Source organism: Phocoena phocoena, chromosome 8, assembly GCF_963924675.1.
Source record: "Phocoena phocoena chromosome 8, mPhoPho1.1, whole genome shotgun sequence".
In the NCBI taxonomy this organism is placed as follows: domain Eukaryota; kingdom Metazoa; phylum Chordata; class Mammalia; order Artiodactyla; family Phocoenidae; genus Phocoena; species Phocoena phocoena.
The window spans coordinates 24,129,018-24,143,657 of record NC_089226.1 but is presented as its reverse complement, the minus strand read 5'-3'; the positions used below and the strand labels follow the sequence as shown (position 1 = coordinate 24,143,657).

Genomic DNA, 14,640 nt, shown 5'->3' with positions numbered 1-14,640 from the left:
CTCATGCTCATTATTTTGTTAACTGTGTTACCATCTTAATGGAAAATGGGGTATCTCCAGTATTTTCTGACAGGTATTCATTATCTTTTAGATCACCTAACGTGTCAAGATTGAGTTGTATCTCAGAGGAACATTTTCTTAAAAAAAAAATTTCCAAAAATCTCAACTCCTGAGAAACCATTTCATAATAAACTCATAAACACACCATCAGTGTGCTGAGATAACTGTTTTCATTTGCTCATATTTAAGGTCTCTTGGTCTTGCTGTGGCACCACGGGTAAGATTTCTTCAGAGAATGCAAAAACAACCCAACAAAGAACTGGTAGTGAGTCAAGATAATAAAGTAATTGAGCCAATGACTCTCTCCCTCACCAATGATGAAGTGGAAGAATTTAGAGCCTACTTCAATGAGAAAATGTCTGTTCTCCAGAAAGGTGGGAAAATACCAGAAGGGACAGAGTACAGACTGGCTAGTGGTATTAGTGATGGAGAGGAAGAAGAGAAAGAATGTGAACAAGAAATGGAAGAGAAACTGGGAAAAACAAAAGGGTCTCAACCTCAGTCTGTCTCTAGCAACAAAGAGCCACAGAAGAACAAAGAAGTTCCTGTGCAGTTCTTGGACAGAGATGATGATGAGGAGGACGACGATGGCCTCAATGCTGACTTCTTTAAGGTGAAGAGGCGCAATGTGTTTGGGTTGGATCTTAAAGAGAATAAAACATTACAGGTAAGTTTACCCCTAGTGGAGGATCTTCTATTATTTCCTACCACTTCTTACCACATGCTGCCTGTTGCCTTTGGGGAACTGTGGGAAAATAACCAGGAGAAATTTGTAGAATGACTTTCTTTGCTGTGAACTCTCCCTCCTTCTCCATCTTTAACGATGGAATAGGTGCTAAAGAATTCTCATTTTTCATAACTTTGGGAATTCTAAGAGGTTGACAGCTTTAATCTTTTCATTTATTGGTTTTCTGGTGCATGTTTTAAAAAGTAGCCAGTTTCATGATTATAGCATTAAGTAATAAGGTGATGGGGTTTCGTGGTTTATGATGTGAGGATCCTTCACTGTGATTCTTAGTATACTACTTTCTGATTTAAATAATTATAAATATTCCTTACAACAATTCAATCTCTCTAAACTTTTAATGAGACATTTGGTTTTGGGCACCAATCCAGAATCTTAAAAAGAAAGCCAGCACTTCTATTTAAAGGCCGCTTATGAAGGTTTATTAAGTTTCACATAGGTCCTTTGTTTCTCACTAGGCACCTGCTAGGAGGAATAAAAGAGATAATCAAGGTAAAGCACCTGTTTCCTGGGGTACTTGTAGGTGCACAGTAAATATGTTTCTCTACCCTTCCCTTATTTTCGTTTTAATTTTGTATGCCTTATTCTTGATCATTTCTTTGGAGAGAATTGAATGAAAAATGAACCTGAACTCATTCCTTATACGATTCTTTATACAATATTGTGACAAGAGTCACAATAGGAAATATTAAATTTTGAACTATGAAACTTGGATAGGTGTTTTTTAAAATTAATTAATTAATTATTATTTTTGGCTGTGTTGGATCTTCATTGCTGTGTGCGGCTTTCTCTAGTTGAAGAGAGCGTGGACTTCTCATTGCAGTGGCTTCTCTTGCTGTGGAGCACGGGCTCTAGAGCACATGGGCTTCAGTAGATGTGGCACATGGGCTCTAGAGCGCAGGCTCAGTAGTTGTGGCTCACGGGCCTCTTGGTTTTATACAGTTACCCTTTCATAAATAACACCGGTGTCAATTAGTGTATCTCTATGGTAAATCTCAAGTCAGATAGTGTTAGTCTTCCAACTTGATATTTTAAAAAATTTTGAGCATTTTTAGACCATTGCATTTCCATGTAAGTTTTTGAATCAGCTAGTTAATATTTATAGAAAGTCTTTTCATATTTTCATTGAGATTGCATTGAATCTGTAAATCTATTTGGGGAGAATTAACAATATTGACTCTTCTGATTCAATATATGACATATCTTTCCATTTACCTAGGTCTTCTTTAATATCTTTTAGCATTTTTTAATAATTTTAAGCATGTACGTCTTACCACATATTTTGTTAGATCCATCACTTACTATTTTATAGTTTTCAATGCTATTATAAATACTTCAAAAAATTCAGTTTCTCATTTTTTGTTGCTAGAATATAGAAGTACAGTTTTTGCATACCAGTCATTCTAAACTGTCCTGTTAAGTTCTTGTGGCTGTTTTTTGAGATTCTTTGGAGTTTTCTTTGGATCTTCTCTGTAGCTGGTCATGGTATTTGTGAATAAAGATAGTTTCATTTCTTCCTTTCCAATCTGTGTGTCTTTTATTTCATTTTCTTACTTGATTACACTGTATGTTGAACAGCAGTAGTGAGAATGGACATCATTGTCTTGTTCCTGTCTTAGGGAGGGGAAACATTCAGTCCTTTACCATTATATCCGATGTTAGCTGTAGGTTTTTTGTAAATGCTTTTAACAAGTTGAGGAAGTTCATTCTATTTCTGGCTGGTTTAGTGTTTTTATCAGAAATGGATGGTGAATTTTGTCAGATGCTTTTTCTGCACCTATTAGGGTGAACATAGAGTTGTTGTTATTTATTCTGTCAGCACATTGATTTTTCTAATGTTGAACCAACCTTAAATTCCTATGATAAACCTCACTCATTCATGATGTGCTTTCCTGTATCTATTACAGGACTCTATTTGCTAATATTTTGTTAAGGGTCTTTGCTTCTGTGTTCATAAGGGATATTGGTTTGTAGTTTTCCTGTAATGACTTTGAGGACATGACACGTTTTAAAAGCTTTAGATACATTTTGCCAAACTGTCATGCAGAGAGGTGATACTGATCATTGTCCCACTGGCTTTATGTCCGTGCCCATTTACTAACACCAACACCGAATATCCACATGTTTTTACTGTTTTGAAACAAACAGTTAGTGAGAAATTCAAACTTACTATTTCAATTTATTTTTCCTTGATTCTGTTATTGAACATTATTCATTTATTTATCCATTGTGTAATTTTTGTGTGTGTATTGCTTGTTTTCCTCTCTCTTTTTTTCTCTTACGATATTGGTCTCTTTCCTGTTGATTAGCAAGATGTCCTTAAACTTTAATTACTATTCCTGGCTTTTAATTATTTTATACCTCCCACCACATTTTTTGCCTGCCTTCCTTACTGGATTTTGAATTTCCTGAAATTATTGTCTTACTGACCAGTGTGTGTTCACGGCTTGTTACAGTGTCTAGGACCTGGTGCAGATTTCACAAATGTTTCATGAATGAATAAGTGAATCACTCATATCTTCTTTCACTTTGATAGTTTTATTTGCTGTGAATTATGTAGAATTCATATATGTAGAGTATATTCTTTGAAATCTATATTTTGAAACTGAGTATGATATGCCTGATTGACTTACAATAATTCAAAAGGTATTGTTGAATTTTCTATAAACGTGAGCAGAAATGACTTATTTATTTGACTTGAATGATATAGCTGTGCAGGCCAAGCTTTGTAGTTTAGATAGTAAATAAAAATATCTAATAGCAATGATAACTACTGTTATCATTGTTAACATATCACTGTTATTCTGTTAACTAAGAATATGTTTGCATAGCATAGTATAAAAAGTTCTATCTTGAAAATAACTGCTTTTTTTTTTTTTAGCCATAACAAATGGGAAATATTATAGTGTTTGTGTCAAATGTGAGGGAACTTTTGGGGCAGTTACAGGATTTTTAAGAAGCCAATAAAGAAATGTTTTTCTGTATCTTCCTGCACATTTCCTAGTACTATACACAAAAAGTAGAGTTAAAATTATTGGCCCTTTAGCTGAAATAGAAATAGAAAGGCTTGTCAACTTTACCTGTTATTTGGCTTTGAATTTTCAAAATCAATACTTATTTGTACTCAGATTATCATTTTTTTTTGTTGTTGTTCTTTATCATGTTTTCAAGGCATTTGGTTTTGAGTGTGGTTTTGTATCCACAATCTCAACTTGACTTTCCTATTTAGCCTTTGTTTTGGCACTTTATATTTTCGTATTGCATTGCAGCCATCACTCACCGGAAGCTGCTTTTTTCTTTTATTACCTGTTTTTAAGGAAAGACCTGATAAAGTAAAGAAAACCAAACAAACCTTACACAAAATGGGAAATAATACTATCATTTACATATACAAATGAATCTGTTCTTCTTAAGATTAAGTATTGGGTTCGCCGAAAATTTCGTTTGGGTTTTTCCGCAACGAACTTTTTTGGCCAACCCAAAACTTTTTCAGACACTGCTGCCTTTGTTCAAATAGTTTTGTTGCTCCTGTTTTAGAATTTTCTTTAGGGACAGCATACCAGGCATGCAAGGGAACTGGTTTCATTACCTCTATCACAGGCTGTTCTCGTTGTCTTGTTATCTTTTTCCTCATTTCTTGCTCCCTTGGAGCAGTTGTAGAACTCAATTGAGACTTGGAGTCAGTGGGAACACATTGGATTACAGATTACATGGAATTTGTTTATCATATCATTATCATTAATAAAATAATATATTTTTTGGTATTTTACCATATACCAGTGCTTTCCTTGCAAGTATTCATTTTATCCTCATGACAGGAAAGGCAGATGCTATTATTTAAAATTTCAGAGACTTTTAAGTGACTTTTCCAAGGTTACAGTGGTGGAGTTAGTACTACAATCTATCCCTGATGTCAGATCACATTCTCTTTCTCGTTTATTCTGTGGCCTACCGTCATTTGTGTGTGGTTTACTTTCTGTAAATGGGTAGTGCCAGTGTAATTGACAGCACTGTAGATAATTTTGGGCAACCCATTGTGTGCAGACACTTTGAATACAGAATTGATAAGTTTACCTCTTTAGACTTCAGTATAAATGGAGAAGAGAGGTACTGAGTGCCAGGAGCAAGTGATATCTTCTGGAAGACTGCCCTGTCACAGTTCTTTTCCATTTGACAGGTTCAAGGCATTGACAGAGAAACAGATCTCCTTAGCGTTGGAGAGGGAGTCATGAGTGATGGAGCCATGAAAGAAATGGGCGGGAGAGAGCACACTTGGGCTGATTAGGCACTACAGTAGTAAGAGAAGTTTGGTTGACCTCCCACATAGGGAAGGGACTTTTATTTTATTTTATTTATTTTATTTTTTTTTGGACTTTTATTTTGCCTTGCTTTCTTGGCTGTTGGGTGTCTAGAAAGTTAGCTTCCAGAGAGACAGTGTTAGAGAAGAGCGTGAATATATAATTAAAATGTTGAAATTGAGAATGATTTTAAAACAAGTTCTTGGGCTTCCCTGGTGGCGCAGTGGTTGAGAGTCTGCCTGCAGATGCAGGGGACATGGGTTCCTGCCCCGGTCCGGGAGGATCCCATGTGCCGCGGAGCGGCTGGGCCCGTGGGCCATGGCCGCTGAGCCTGTGTGTCCGGAGCCTGTGCTCTGCAACAGGAGAGGCCACAACAGTGAGAGGCCCGCGTACTGCAAAAAAATAAAAACAAACAAACAAAAAATGTTCTTAAATATGAGAATGAAATCTCTAAGCAAATACTTTTCTCTCTCATATTTTACAGTTGTTTAGAAATGAGACTGATAGGTGGATTCCATTTTAGCTCAGCAAGTGTCCTTTTAAAGCTTTCTCAACAGTAAACATACATCAGTCTTGGTTAAGATTTGAATGATACTCATAAATTATTCTTTGTCCTTAGAGCTGAATCTATATTCTGTTTACATTTTAATTTTATATTTTGGCACAAAATTCTTAGTAAGTATTTTAGGAACTCACTGTTGGTGGTAAAACATAGGTTAGCTAATTTTATTATTAAATTGTTGCTTATGAGTATTCTCTTATAAATATATTAGAAGTTCTTCATCAAGAATCCGATATTTGGGAGCTGGGATTTTTCTGCCTCTTGTCTCCTCTCCTTTTCCCTTTCATTCCCTTCTTGCTTTCATTTTTTTCTCCTCACAGCAGTGATTACTGAGTGCCTACAAGGTGCCAGGGGCTGTGCTAGGTTCTTAGTAAGTTTCAGAGCCTTATACTTTAGTTAACATAGCAGACTATTAAACCAAAATTTCAGTACATAATCTTAGATTTCTGTTCATTTATTGATTCTTGAAGCCAAATGTTTTAAAGTGTTAACATTGGCACCACAGTAGAGTAGACATCCTGAGAGAAGTTGAGCCTTAAAGAATGAATATGAGTTAATAGGAAGGGGAATGAGCATTCTAAGCAGAGAGTACAGAATGAGCAAAACCATGGCCACAAGAAAGTGTGTGTTTAGTGTGGGAGCTATTTCTGGTATGATGTTTAGTTTCAGTAGTTAGCCTTTCTGAGGCTTAGTGTCCATCTCTCTAAAGTTACTACCTGGCAGAGTTATTGTGATGCTTAGAGATAGAAAGCAACCAGCACAGTTTGTGTATGTAGAAGGAACATGGTTAAAATTAGCTATTATTTCTACTTGATGAAGTATAATAGGAACATACAGGTAAAGGGTTGATAGAACTTTGCCAGTGCAATGGCTAGGCAGTGTCTGAGGTAGTGCTGAAAAATAAAGGCTTTTTCTGAATCAGGTCGCATTGTAGAGAGAAAAAGTGATGTATTTTATTTATTCCAGATGTAGTATCAGGAAACAAGACTACTTTTTGATTTTAGCATAGTTGATAGAGCAGTTTTCACATTTTCAGTGTCCTGCATTGATCTGGAGAGTGCTAAGGCCTACACTGACACCACAGGTCAGGTGATGTCATAGCCAGGTATTTAAGGAGAACTTATAATTTGGTATAATCAGACCATAACTAGGCAAGCACAGTACCCTGTGGAAGTAAATCAATTGGTTATAAATGAAACTAAAAATGATGTTAGTATTAGATATTTAATGTGGAGTCATTAAATGAAATTCATTATTATATGAATATTTTTCTGGGTGGAGTTCTCTGTCCAATTAACTGGTAGTATTCTTGTGGATATTAATACTATGCAGTATACCTCTAGAAGATATTATATAGAAGATACTAGGTTATAGATATTGTTTATATGTTTAAGACTGTTGATTTAAAAATGGACATTAGACCATTGACAAAGGAATGGATAAAGAAGATGTGGTACATATATACAATGGAATATTACTTAGCCATAAAAAAGAATGAAATAATGCCATTTGCAGCAACATGGATGGACCTAGAGATTGTCATACTGAGTGAAGTAAGTCAGACAGAGAAAGACAAATATCATACAGTATTGCTTATATTATGTGGAATATAAAAAAAATGGTACAAATGAACTTATTTACAAAACAGAAATAGAGTCACAGATGTAGTAATCTTATGGTTCCCAGCAGGGGAAGGGAAGGAGGGATAAACTGGGAGATAGGGATTGACATATACACACTACTGTATATAAAATAGATAACTAATAAGGACCTACTGTATAGCACAGGGAACTCTACTCAAAACTCTGTAATGACCTATATGGGAAAAGAATCTAAAAAGAGTGGGTATATGTATATATATAGCTGATTCACTGTGCTGTACAGCAGAAACTAATATAACATTGTAAATCAGCTATACTTCAATAAAAATTAAAAAAAATGGCATTAGAGAAAGTAATGCTCTTGTTTGGGGAGTGATTGGGCATGCTGATGAGCTGCTTTAGGAGAGTGCTGATTTAACTGTTTTTTTAGCCCCATAATTATTTAATTTAAAAATGGGAATGAACCATGTTAACTTATTTCCAGAAATTTCTTGCAGACAACTATGTTTTTGTAGAAGAAGATCAGGAAATGATGAACATCTTTTGGTTTTCTATAATCTGCCATGCCTTTGAGTATTGCATCTCATTGCTTAAACTCTCCACAACCTTGCACAGTATTAACAGGCTTTGAAAAGTTCTGTTGCTTGCCTAATGTCCCACAGTTGGTGAAGTGGCAGAACTGGAATTTGTTGTGCCCAGGCTCATCGATTCTTTTGACTATGCTTCTTTCGATTCCTGTCATTTCTACATTTTAACAGTTCTTCTTTACTTTAGTGCTCTTTACTTTTAGTGTTCCTCTTTACTTCCCACTAGCACTACCACTGTTCTGTCCCACACCGTTTTCACTTCAGACTTGGCTTGTGGGATAAGCCTCGTAATTGGTCCCAAATGTTGTTCTTCTGAGTCATCTTCCTGTGAACCTCTCTCAGATCTATTTTTTTCATGTGGTTGACCTTCCATGCCTCCCTTCATTTCATCCTTTTCAGTTGGGCTTTGTAAGCTAGCCCCTTCCCTGTTAAACTACCAGTCCAGTGCATTCTTCCCAGTGTGAGTTTCCACTTACACGGAAGGGATTCCTTCCCAGGATATTCTCACCACTCCAGCCTTTCACATCTTACCTTTCAAGATTCAGGGCTGAGCTTGCCTCTTCCTTGAAGTCTTTCTTTACTTACTTATTCAACTGACCTCCGGATTCCAATTGTCTATTTTGCTAGTACTTTTCTTTTTGGCTCTTCATAATATACCTATTTGAATGTCTTAATTTCCATTTCTCTTGGTGATTCCTGAGATTGTCATAACCTTTGTATGCAAGGGTCTTATATATTGCTGTTGAATTAAACAAAAGGGAAAACTCTTTAAAATAAAACCTAGGAGTCAAGAAACTTTATTCTCAATTTTTTGGTACCATGAAGTGGAACACAATCTTAAATGTTGAGTAGCTCAAATAGAGTTGGTATATATGTTCTTTTGTCTTCTTACAGGTGCTTTTATTTTATTTTTGCATCCTGTGCTTAATTCTTGTAGGCTTCATTCTAATTCAAAAGGAATAGTTACTGTGTGACTTGAAGCTTAAATGTACATACTGAGTTGCTATATATATATATTTTTCTCCCCTATTTGAGTTTTGTATGCAAATGATTTCCTAAGGATGTAAATTGTCAGTGGAAAGCTGAAAGTTTTTGGCTTGATGTTTATTCTTTCACATGCTGCATCATTATTGTATCAAAAATATTTCAACTTGTTTCTCTTCATTTCCTAGTTTTATACATATTGAATGTTTAAAGGAACTGCTGACTAGTACTGGATTTTCTCATGACCTACTTTTATAGCCTAAATTTCAGGAACTACATTTATCAGGGCATGCTTATCTTCATTTTAAGCTAAAGTGGAGGTAATGACAGAAATTTGAAATAGGACAGGCTATTCTTGAAGAGGGTCATATAAGTTGCCCTTGAACTTGACTGTTAGGATAATCAGAAATAAGGAGCTTTTCAAAGTCATCAACAGGTGCTTGTGTACGTGTGTGTGTGTGTGTGTGTGTGTATGTGTGTGTGTGTATATATATATATATATATATATATATAACAAATATAACTATAGAGAATTTAGATTAATATGCCAGGTTTTCTGCTTATGAACAGATTAGTTCCAGTATGCTCTTTGTGAGATCCTTTGTTCTTGAGTCTAAGCCATCAGTATATGTATATTTACCTAAAGCTTTTTAATGGGAGGACTGTCTTTGTGGTGACACTGGATTTAACTGTTCAAGTTTCTTTCCAACTCTTAAATTTTTCCAAATGTATTTCACTTTTGACTTTGTTCTTTTCAGTGTATGTTTTTGAAACACAGCTTCAAAAATCCATGCTGTGTCTTGAGTCCAAGGCAGCAGTTGAAGCTAGTGCCATCTGGTGGTGACAGGCAGAGTTAAATCACATTTGCTTTGATGTGAAGCTTTGTTTCTATCATGAAAGTTTCTATTTTAGGTGAAATGAAGGCTTGTTAAATGAAGCATTAATGAGATAAAAAAAAAAAATTCACTCCTTCAGCAAATATTTACTGCATACCTGCCATGTGCCAGGCATTGAAACATCACCATTCCCTCTCCTCATGGAGTGTTATGTTCTAGTGAAGGGAGATGGACAAAAACTATAAACATGTGCTGTGGGAAAAATGAAGCATGGTAAGGGGGTGGGGTGTAGCATTTCAAATAGTAGGATGGTGAGAGGCACCTCCCTGAGAGTGTGTAAGGCACTCTTCTGCTATTGCTAGATTAAGACCTTTAGATGTTTTAAGCATTTAAGATTATGGTGCTTCCTCTGCCCATATGTAATTTGAAACAAAAAGAGTACTACATTTTAAAACAGAGTTCTCAAGTTATTATTTTTTCCATGATGACTACTTCATTGCTTTTGTTGAAATATGTTATTTCAGAAACATTTTTTCTTAAAATACTCCAGTTTTGCTGGTGCCCTGAGCATGTGTTGTGAATAGCCAGTTGGTTATTTGCACTTGAAAGCTAGGCCTGGTAGGGGAATGGAAAGAGAATTCAGACCCTCTTGGGAGCAGGCGCTAGCAAGTAAATTGGTCAGAGCAATGGCACTTCAGTGAAGTTCAGTGGGAACAGGGATGCCTGTATATTAAGAAAGGCCTATTTTTCAGTAAAAGTAAAGTCTAAGCATAAATTACATACTTACAAAATAAGTATAAGATTAGCATAGTGATTTCATTATGGTTTAAAATTTTAAAGTCTTTAGGGCAGTGCTTCTCAAGCTATGTTTGCTGAAGGGCTAGCTTTTTAATTTCCAATTCATCACACAACAGTAATGTTATAAAATAGATTAAAGAAAAATTACTAAAAAAGTAAAATGAATGTTTTCTTGGCTCTTTTCTTTCTCTACCTTTTTTGCTGCCTTCTCTTTCTCTCTCTGGGTTAGATGATTATTTTCTCTTTTACTATTTGATCAAAAGCCTCTTTCTGTATTCTTTTTTTTTGTTTCTCCCCATTTCTTCTGTTTGTGTGGCCATAATAGTATACAGTGTTGTGGGATGTTTGTGTCTGTATAATGAATGATGTTTAATGAATGGAACATACTGTTTGTCATTTAGAAAACTGTGTAGTTTAACCTTTCCATGCCTTTTGGGTTATTTTTGATGAATGGAATTTGGCCCTGTAAGGGATACCACCACAGTTGGGATATGAGTGTTCCTTGGCCCTTTTTGGTATTAGTTCCTTGTTTAAGTTGTGTACTTTAAACAAGGAAAGATTAAGAGGGAGAAATGATTGGTAAATGGGCTTTTGGTAGGCACATTGACTATACAGAGAAATGTGTAGTAAGATGTATCTCCTTGAGAGCAGGTAATAAAATTTATTTATTTTTTGGCTGTGTCAGGTCGTATTTGTGGCACGTGGGCTCTTCGTTGCTGTGCACTGGCTTCTCTCTAGTTGTGGTGCATGGGCTGCAGAGCGCGTGGGCTCTGTATTTGCAGCATTCGGGCTCTATAGTTGTGGTGCGCGGGCTTAGTTGCCTCTTGGCACGTGAGATCTTAGTTCCCTTACCAGGGATCCAACTGGCGTCCACTGCATTGCAAGACGGATTCTCAACCACTGAACCACCAGGGAAATCCCAGCACTTCTTGCTTATAGCTGCATTCTCTGCAGCATCTTTTACATGGTAGACACTGAATGCTTGTTTCTAGTGTGGGGTCATTTTCTTTCAATGAGCCTCTCCTGTGGCATTCATTGACAGCACTTTCATCCTTAGTATCAAAATAAAAGAAAAAATAGTGTAGCTCTTCCTAAATAAATCATAATTAGAAACATCTACGATGAAGTTTTAATAAACTGAATTAAAAAAATTTTATTTTTCAAGCTGGGAGTGTTTTGCCATAGAATAAAAAATTTATCTCTATTAAGCAAGAGGCAGAACATCAATCTCTGGACATTTTCTCCTCAAGAACGCTGTTGCTGTTTTTGGTTTTTTTTCCTTTCTTTTCTTCTTTTAGCTTGCTTGCTGGCTGTTAGAATAGAGGTGACAGACAGACCTGATATACTGTTGGGCAGAGAATCTGCTGGTTTTTATTTGGCATAATAAATGATTGAAAACAGAGTGATATTATGTTACAGTTCTAATAAAGCCAATACAGTGGTGATTCTTACAGTGCATTAATTTTAAGCTCTAGAAACAAGTGCCTTACTGTACTGGGCACTGTAAATGTCCCTGCAATATATGAAGAAAATCCTAAGCATTTGGCAAATGTGATAGAAGTCACATATTGCAACTTTTCTGATAGCACATAAAGGATGCATCTCATATTTTCAGGGGTAATCGCTCTTGATAAAATTTTCTTACTGTTGGTCTGTTCTCTCCCCACCCCTCACATTGGTGGAATAAGCGAATCAATTAATTTCTCAGTGGCAGTCAATATAGAGCCTACCTCCAAATAATAATTCCTACCTAAGTTTGTTTTCTAAATAAAAACGGCATATTTCCCATTATTTCTTTTGTGTGATCACAATTAGAATAATTCTTCCATCTGCACGCATTTTCATGTCTGCTGGTTTATGTCATAGGAAGCAACAGAGCAGAGGAATGCTTTCTTCCTTGCTGTGATACCTAATTTTGGAGATATACTAATTTCAGAATGTTTGTTGTAGGAAATGGTTGCATATTCCAGAAACAGTAAGAACTTGCTGAATAATGTTCTCTCCTGTGGTTTGGTTCAGCACTGTTTTTTTTTGCATTTTTTGATCTATCTGTCCTGTTTTTCCTATCTGCTGACATTCCATAAAGTAGAACTTTACAAATCAAAGAGTAGGTAAATTTCTATTAGGTTCTCTATCTCTACTCCCCACCCAAATCTTATGAGGCTGAACTTTTTTTTTTTTTTAAGAAATCTGAAAAGCTGGCTTTTAGTGAATCTTATTTTCTCCCTACTATTTTCCATTAAGTGTTTTTAGGTTGACTAAATTTCAAGCATACTTAGTAGTACATGTTTTAATAGCTATTGGACAATTTTATTTAATAACTTGAACAAAGTAGTGGTGTTCAGTGGGTGTTTTTAGAAATAATAGTCTCTTTCTAACTCTCCCCCTTCACATATTGCCCAAGAATATGGCATCAGTGTCCTGGAGGCTACCTACATATCTAATTTCCAGCCTGTCTGCTAACACCAGCTTAGCTAACCAGATTTATAATGGATTTATAGTTACAGGATTAGATGTGGTATACTGGGTTACTCTTCCTCTCTTCCTTTCCCCATCTCCCATTAACTAGCTCTGTTCTGTGGTGGAAATTGCAGGTAATTTGGCTTTTCTTATTCTTTTACTGAAAAGAGAAAAATTATTTCTAGGTTTCAAGAACCATGAAGAGTCTGAGATTGTACTCTACTTGCCATAAGTTAGCCTGCCATATTTTGATATATGTTGCTAGACAACTCATGGGACAGCAGGCTGCATGAGCTTCAAGTTTGCATTGGTTCCCCTGCCTCTGAAGTTCCACAGGGGCCATGCGGAGGTATCCCCAGGTTGGAGCTGTCCACAGAGTAGGTTTGTGTCAGAGCTAGGAAGAAGACTGCTAGCAAACCTGCCCAGCCTTCACTCAGAGGGAGACGTTGTCTCTATTAACCTGGTCAGGAGGAAGTCTGTTAATTGCCCCCAGGGGAGATACTGTCTCTGTCTTCTGAGACTGTATGCTATGTTGACATCCTTGAAAGATAATCTGGAAGAGTAACTGATTAAAATGTGCAGAAACATGAAAGACCCATAGATGATTATCTCTCAGTGCTTGGTAGCAGCAGAGTCAGAACTGTTTCCTTCTGGTTCTGTTTTGGTCTGTTTCTCCCAAATCAGAATGTAGAAAAACTAGTTTAAATGATCAACATGAATTCCAGAGACACAGATTCCTCCATGTGAGAACTGTTGTTTTTATTTGATAAGGCCTAAAATAGTGGGTAGTTACGTTTGCTGGGACCAAGTCAGGTGCTCCAAAGTGTGCGTCCGGAGTAACCTGTCCTCATGTTCTCATAACACTGAGCACGCCGCACTGTCATATTGTTTGTTTTTCCCACCGTATGATGTACCTTTACGGAGGCAGGGAATATATATTAATTAATTTTTGTGTATTTATATCTGTCAGGGTTGTCTATCGTTGTAATAGGTTTTTAGTAGCTGTTTGTTGAATGAAAAGAATGAATAAATAAATAAACAAGTAGAGTCTTTTAAATTCAAATCTGGTTAATCTTTTGTCTGTTTAATCAGATTTCTTACCCCAATTTGAGACTGTACCATTTGATAGAAAAATGTACTGGGAACACAAGGGGGTCAGAAAATATTTGTTGCCTGAATGGGTTAATCTTAGGTAGGACCCTTGTGTTGGATTAGAAAAGCTGGGTTAGGTAGAGAGTAAATACCTTGTGTGAAATCTTTCTTAAGCCTGACCATATCCTTTCTTAAGCCTCATCCATATCCTTTTCTTTGCATATGGGTTATTTTGATCTCTAGGACCTGTTTTCTTGCTGTGTTCCTCTGTTGTTCTAGAGAAAATAAAAATTTAAGTGATATTTTGGCTATTTCCCTTTTTCTAAAGATGGTTGAGAAAATAATTTAGAAAAACTAACTTCTTATGTTGAACAGCCAGTAATTTTATTTTATAGTGAGTTTACTTGTAGAGATTAGTTTGATCCTAATGCTGTCCATCAGTGGGTTGTTTTAGGTCTAGATGGGTATATACTTTTGAGCAGAGTGTGTATTTAAATCACTATTTCCAGGAGAGTTTGCAAGACTCTTTCCCGCCATTGTGTACTTCTTCAGCCTAGACTTAACCTTAGCAGAGGCAGGTGGAGGCAGGCTTCCTGTTTCTCAGTGCTGGCACAGAC

General features: G+C 36.2%; 1 protein-coding gene across 1 annotated transcript in view; it reads left to right on the top strand.

Moving 5' to 3' along the window:
- Positions 1-14,640, top strand: part of DDX10 (DEAD-box helicase 10) — a 281,378-nt gene that overhangs the window by 55,431 nt on the left and 211,307 nt on the right. The window contains exon 13 of the mRNA XM_065881843.1: positions 250-727. Within this exon, the coding sequence (XP_065737915.1) occupies positions 250-727 (478 nt within the window). The remainder of the gene's footprint in view (positions 1-249; positions 728-14,640) is intronic.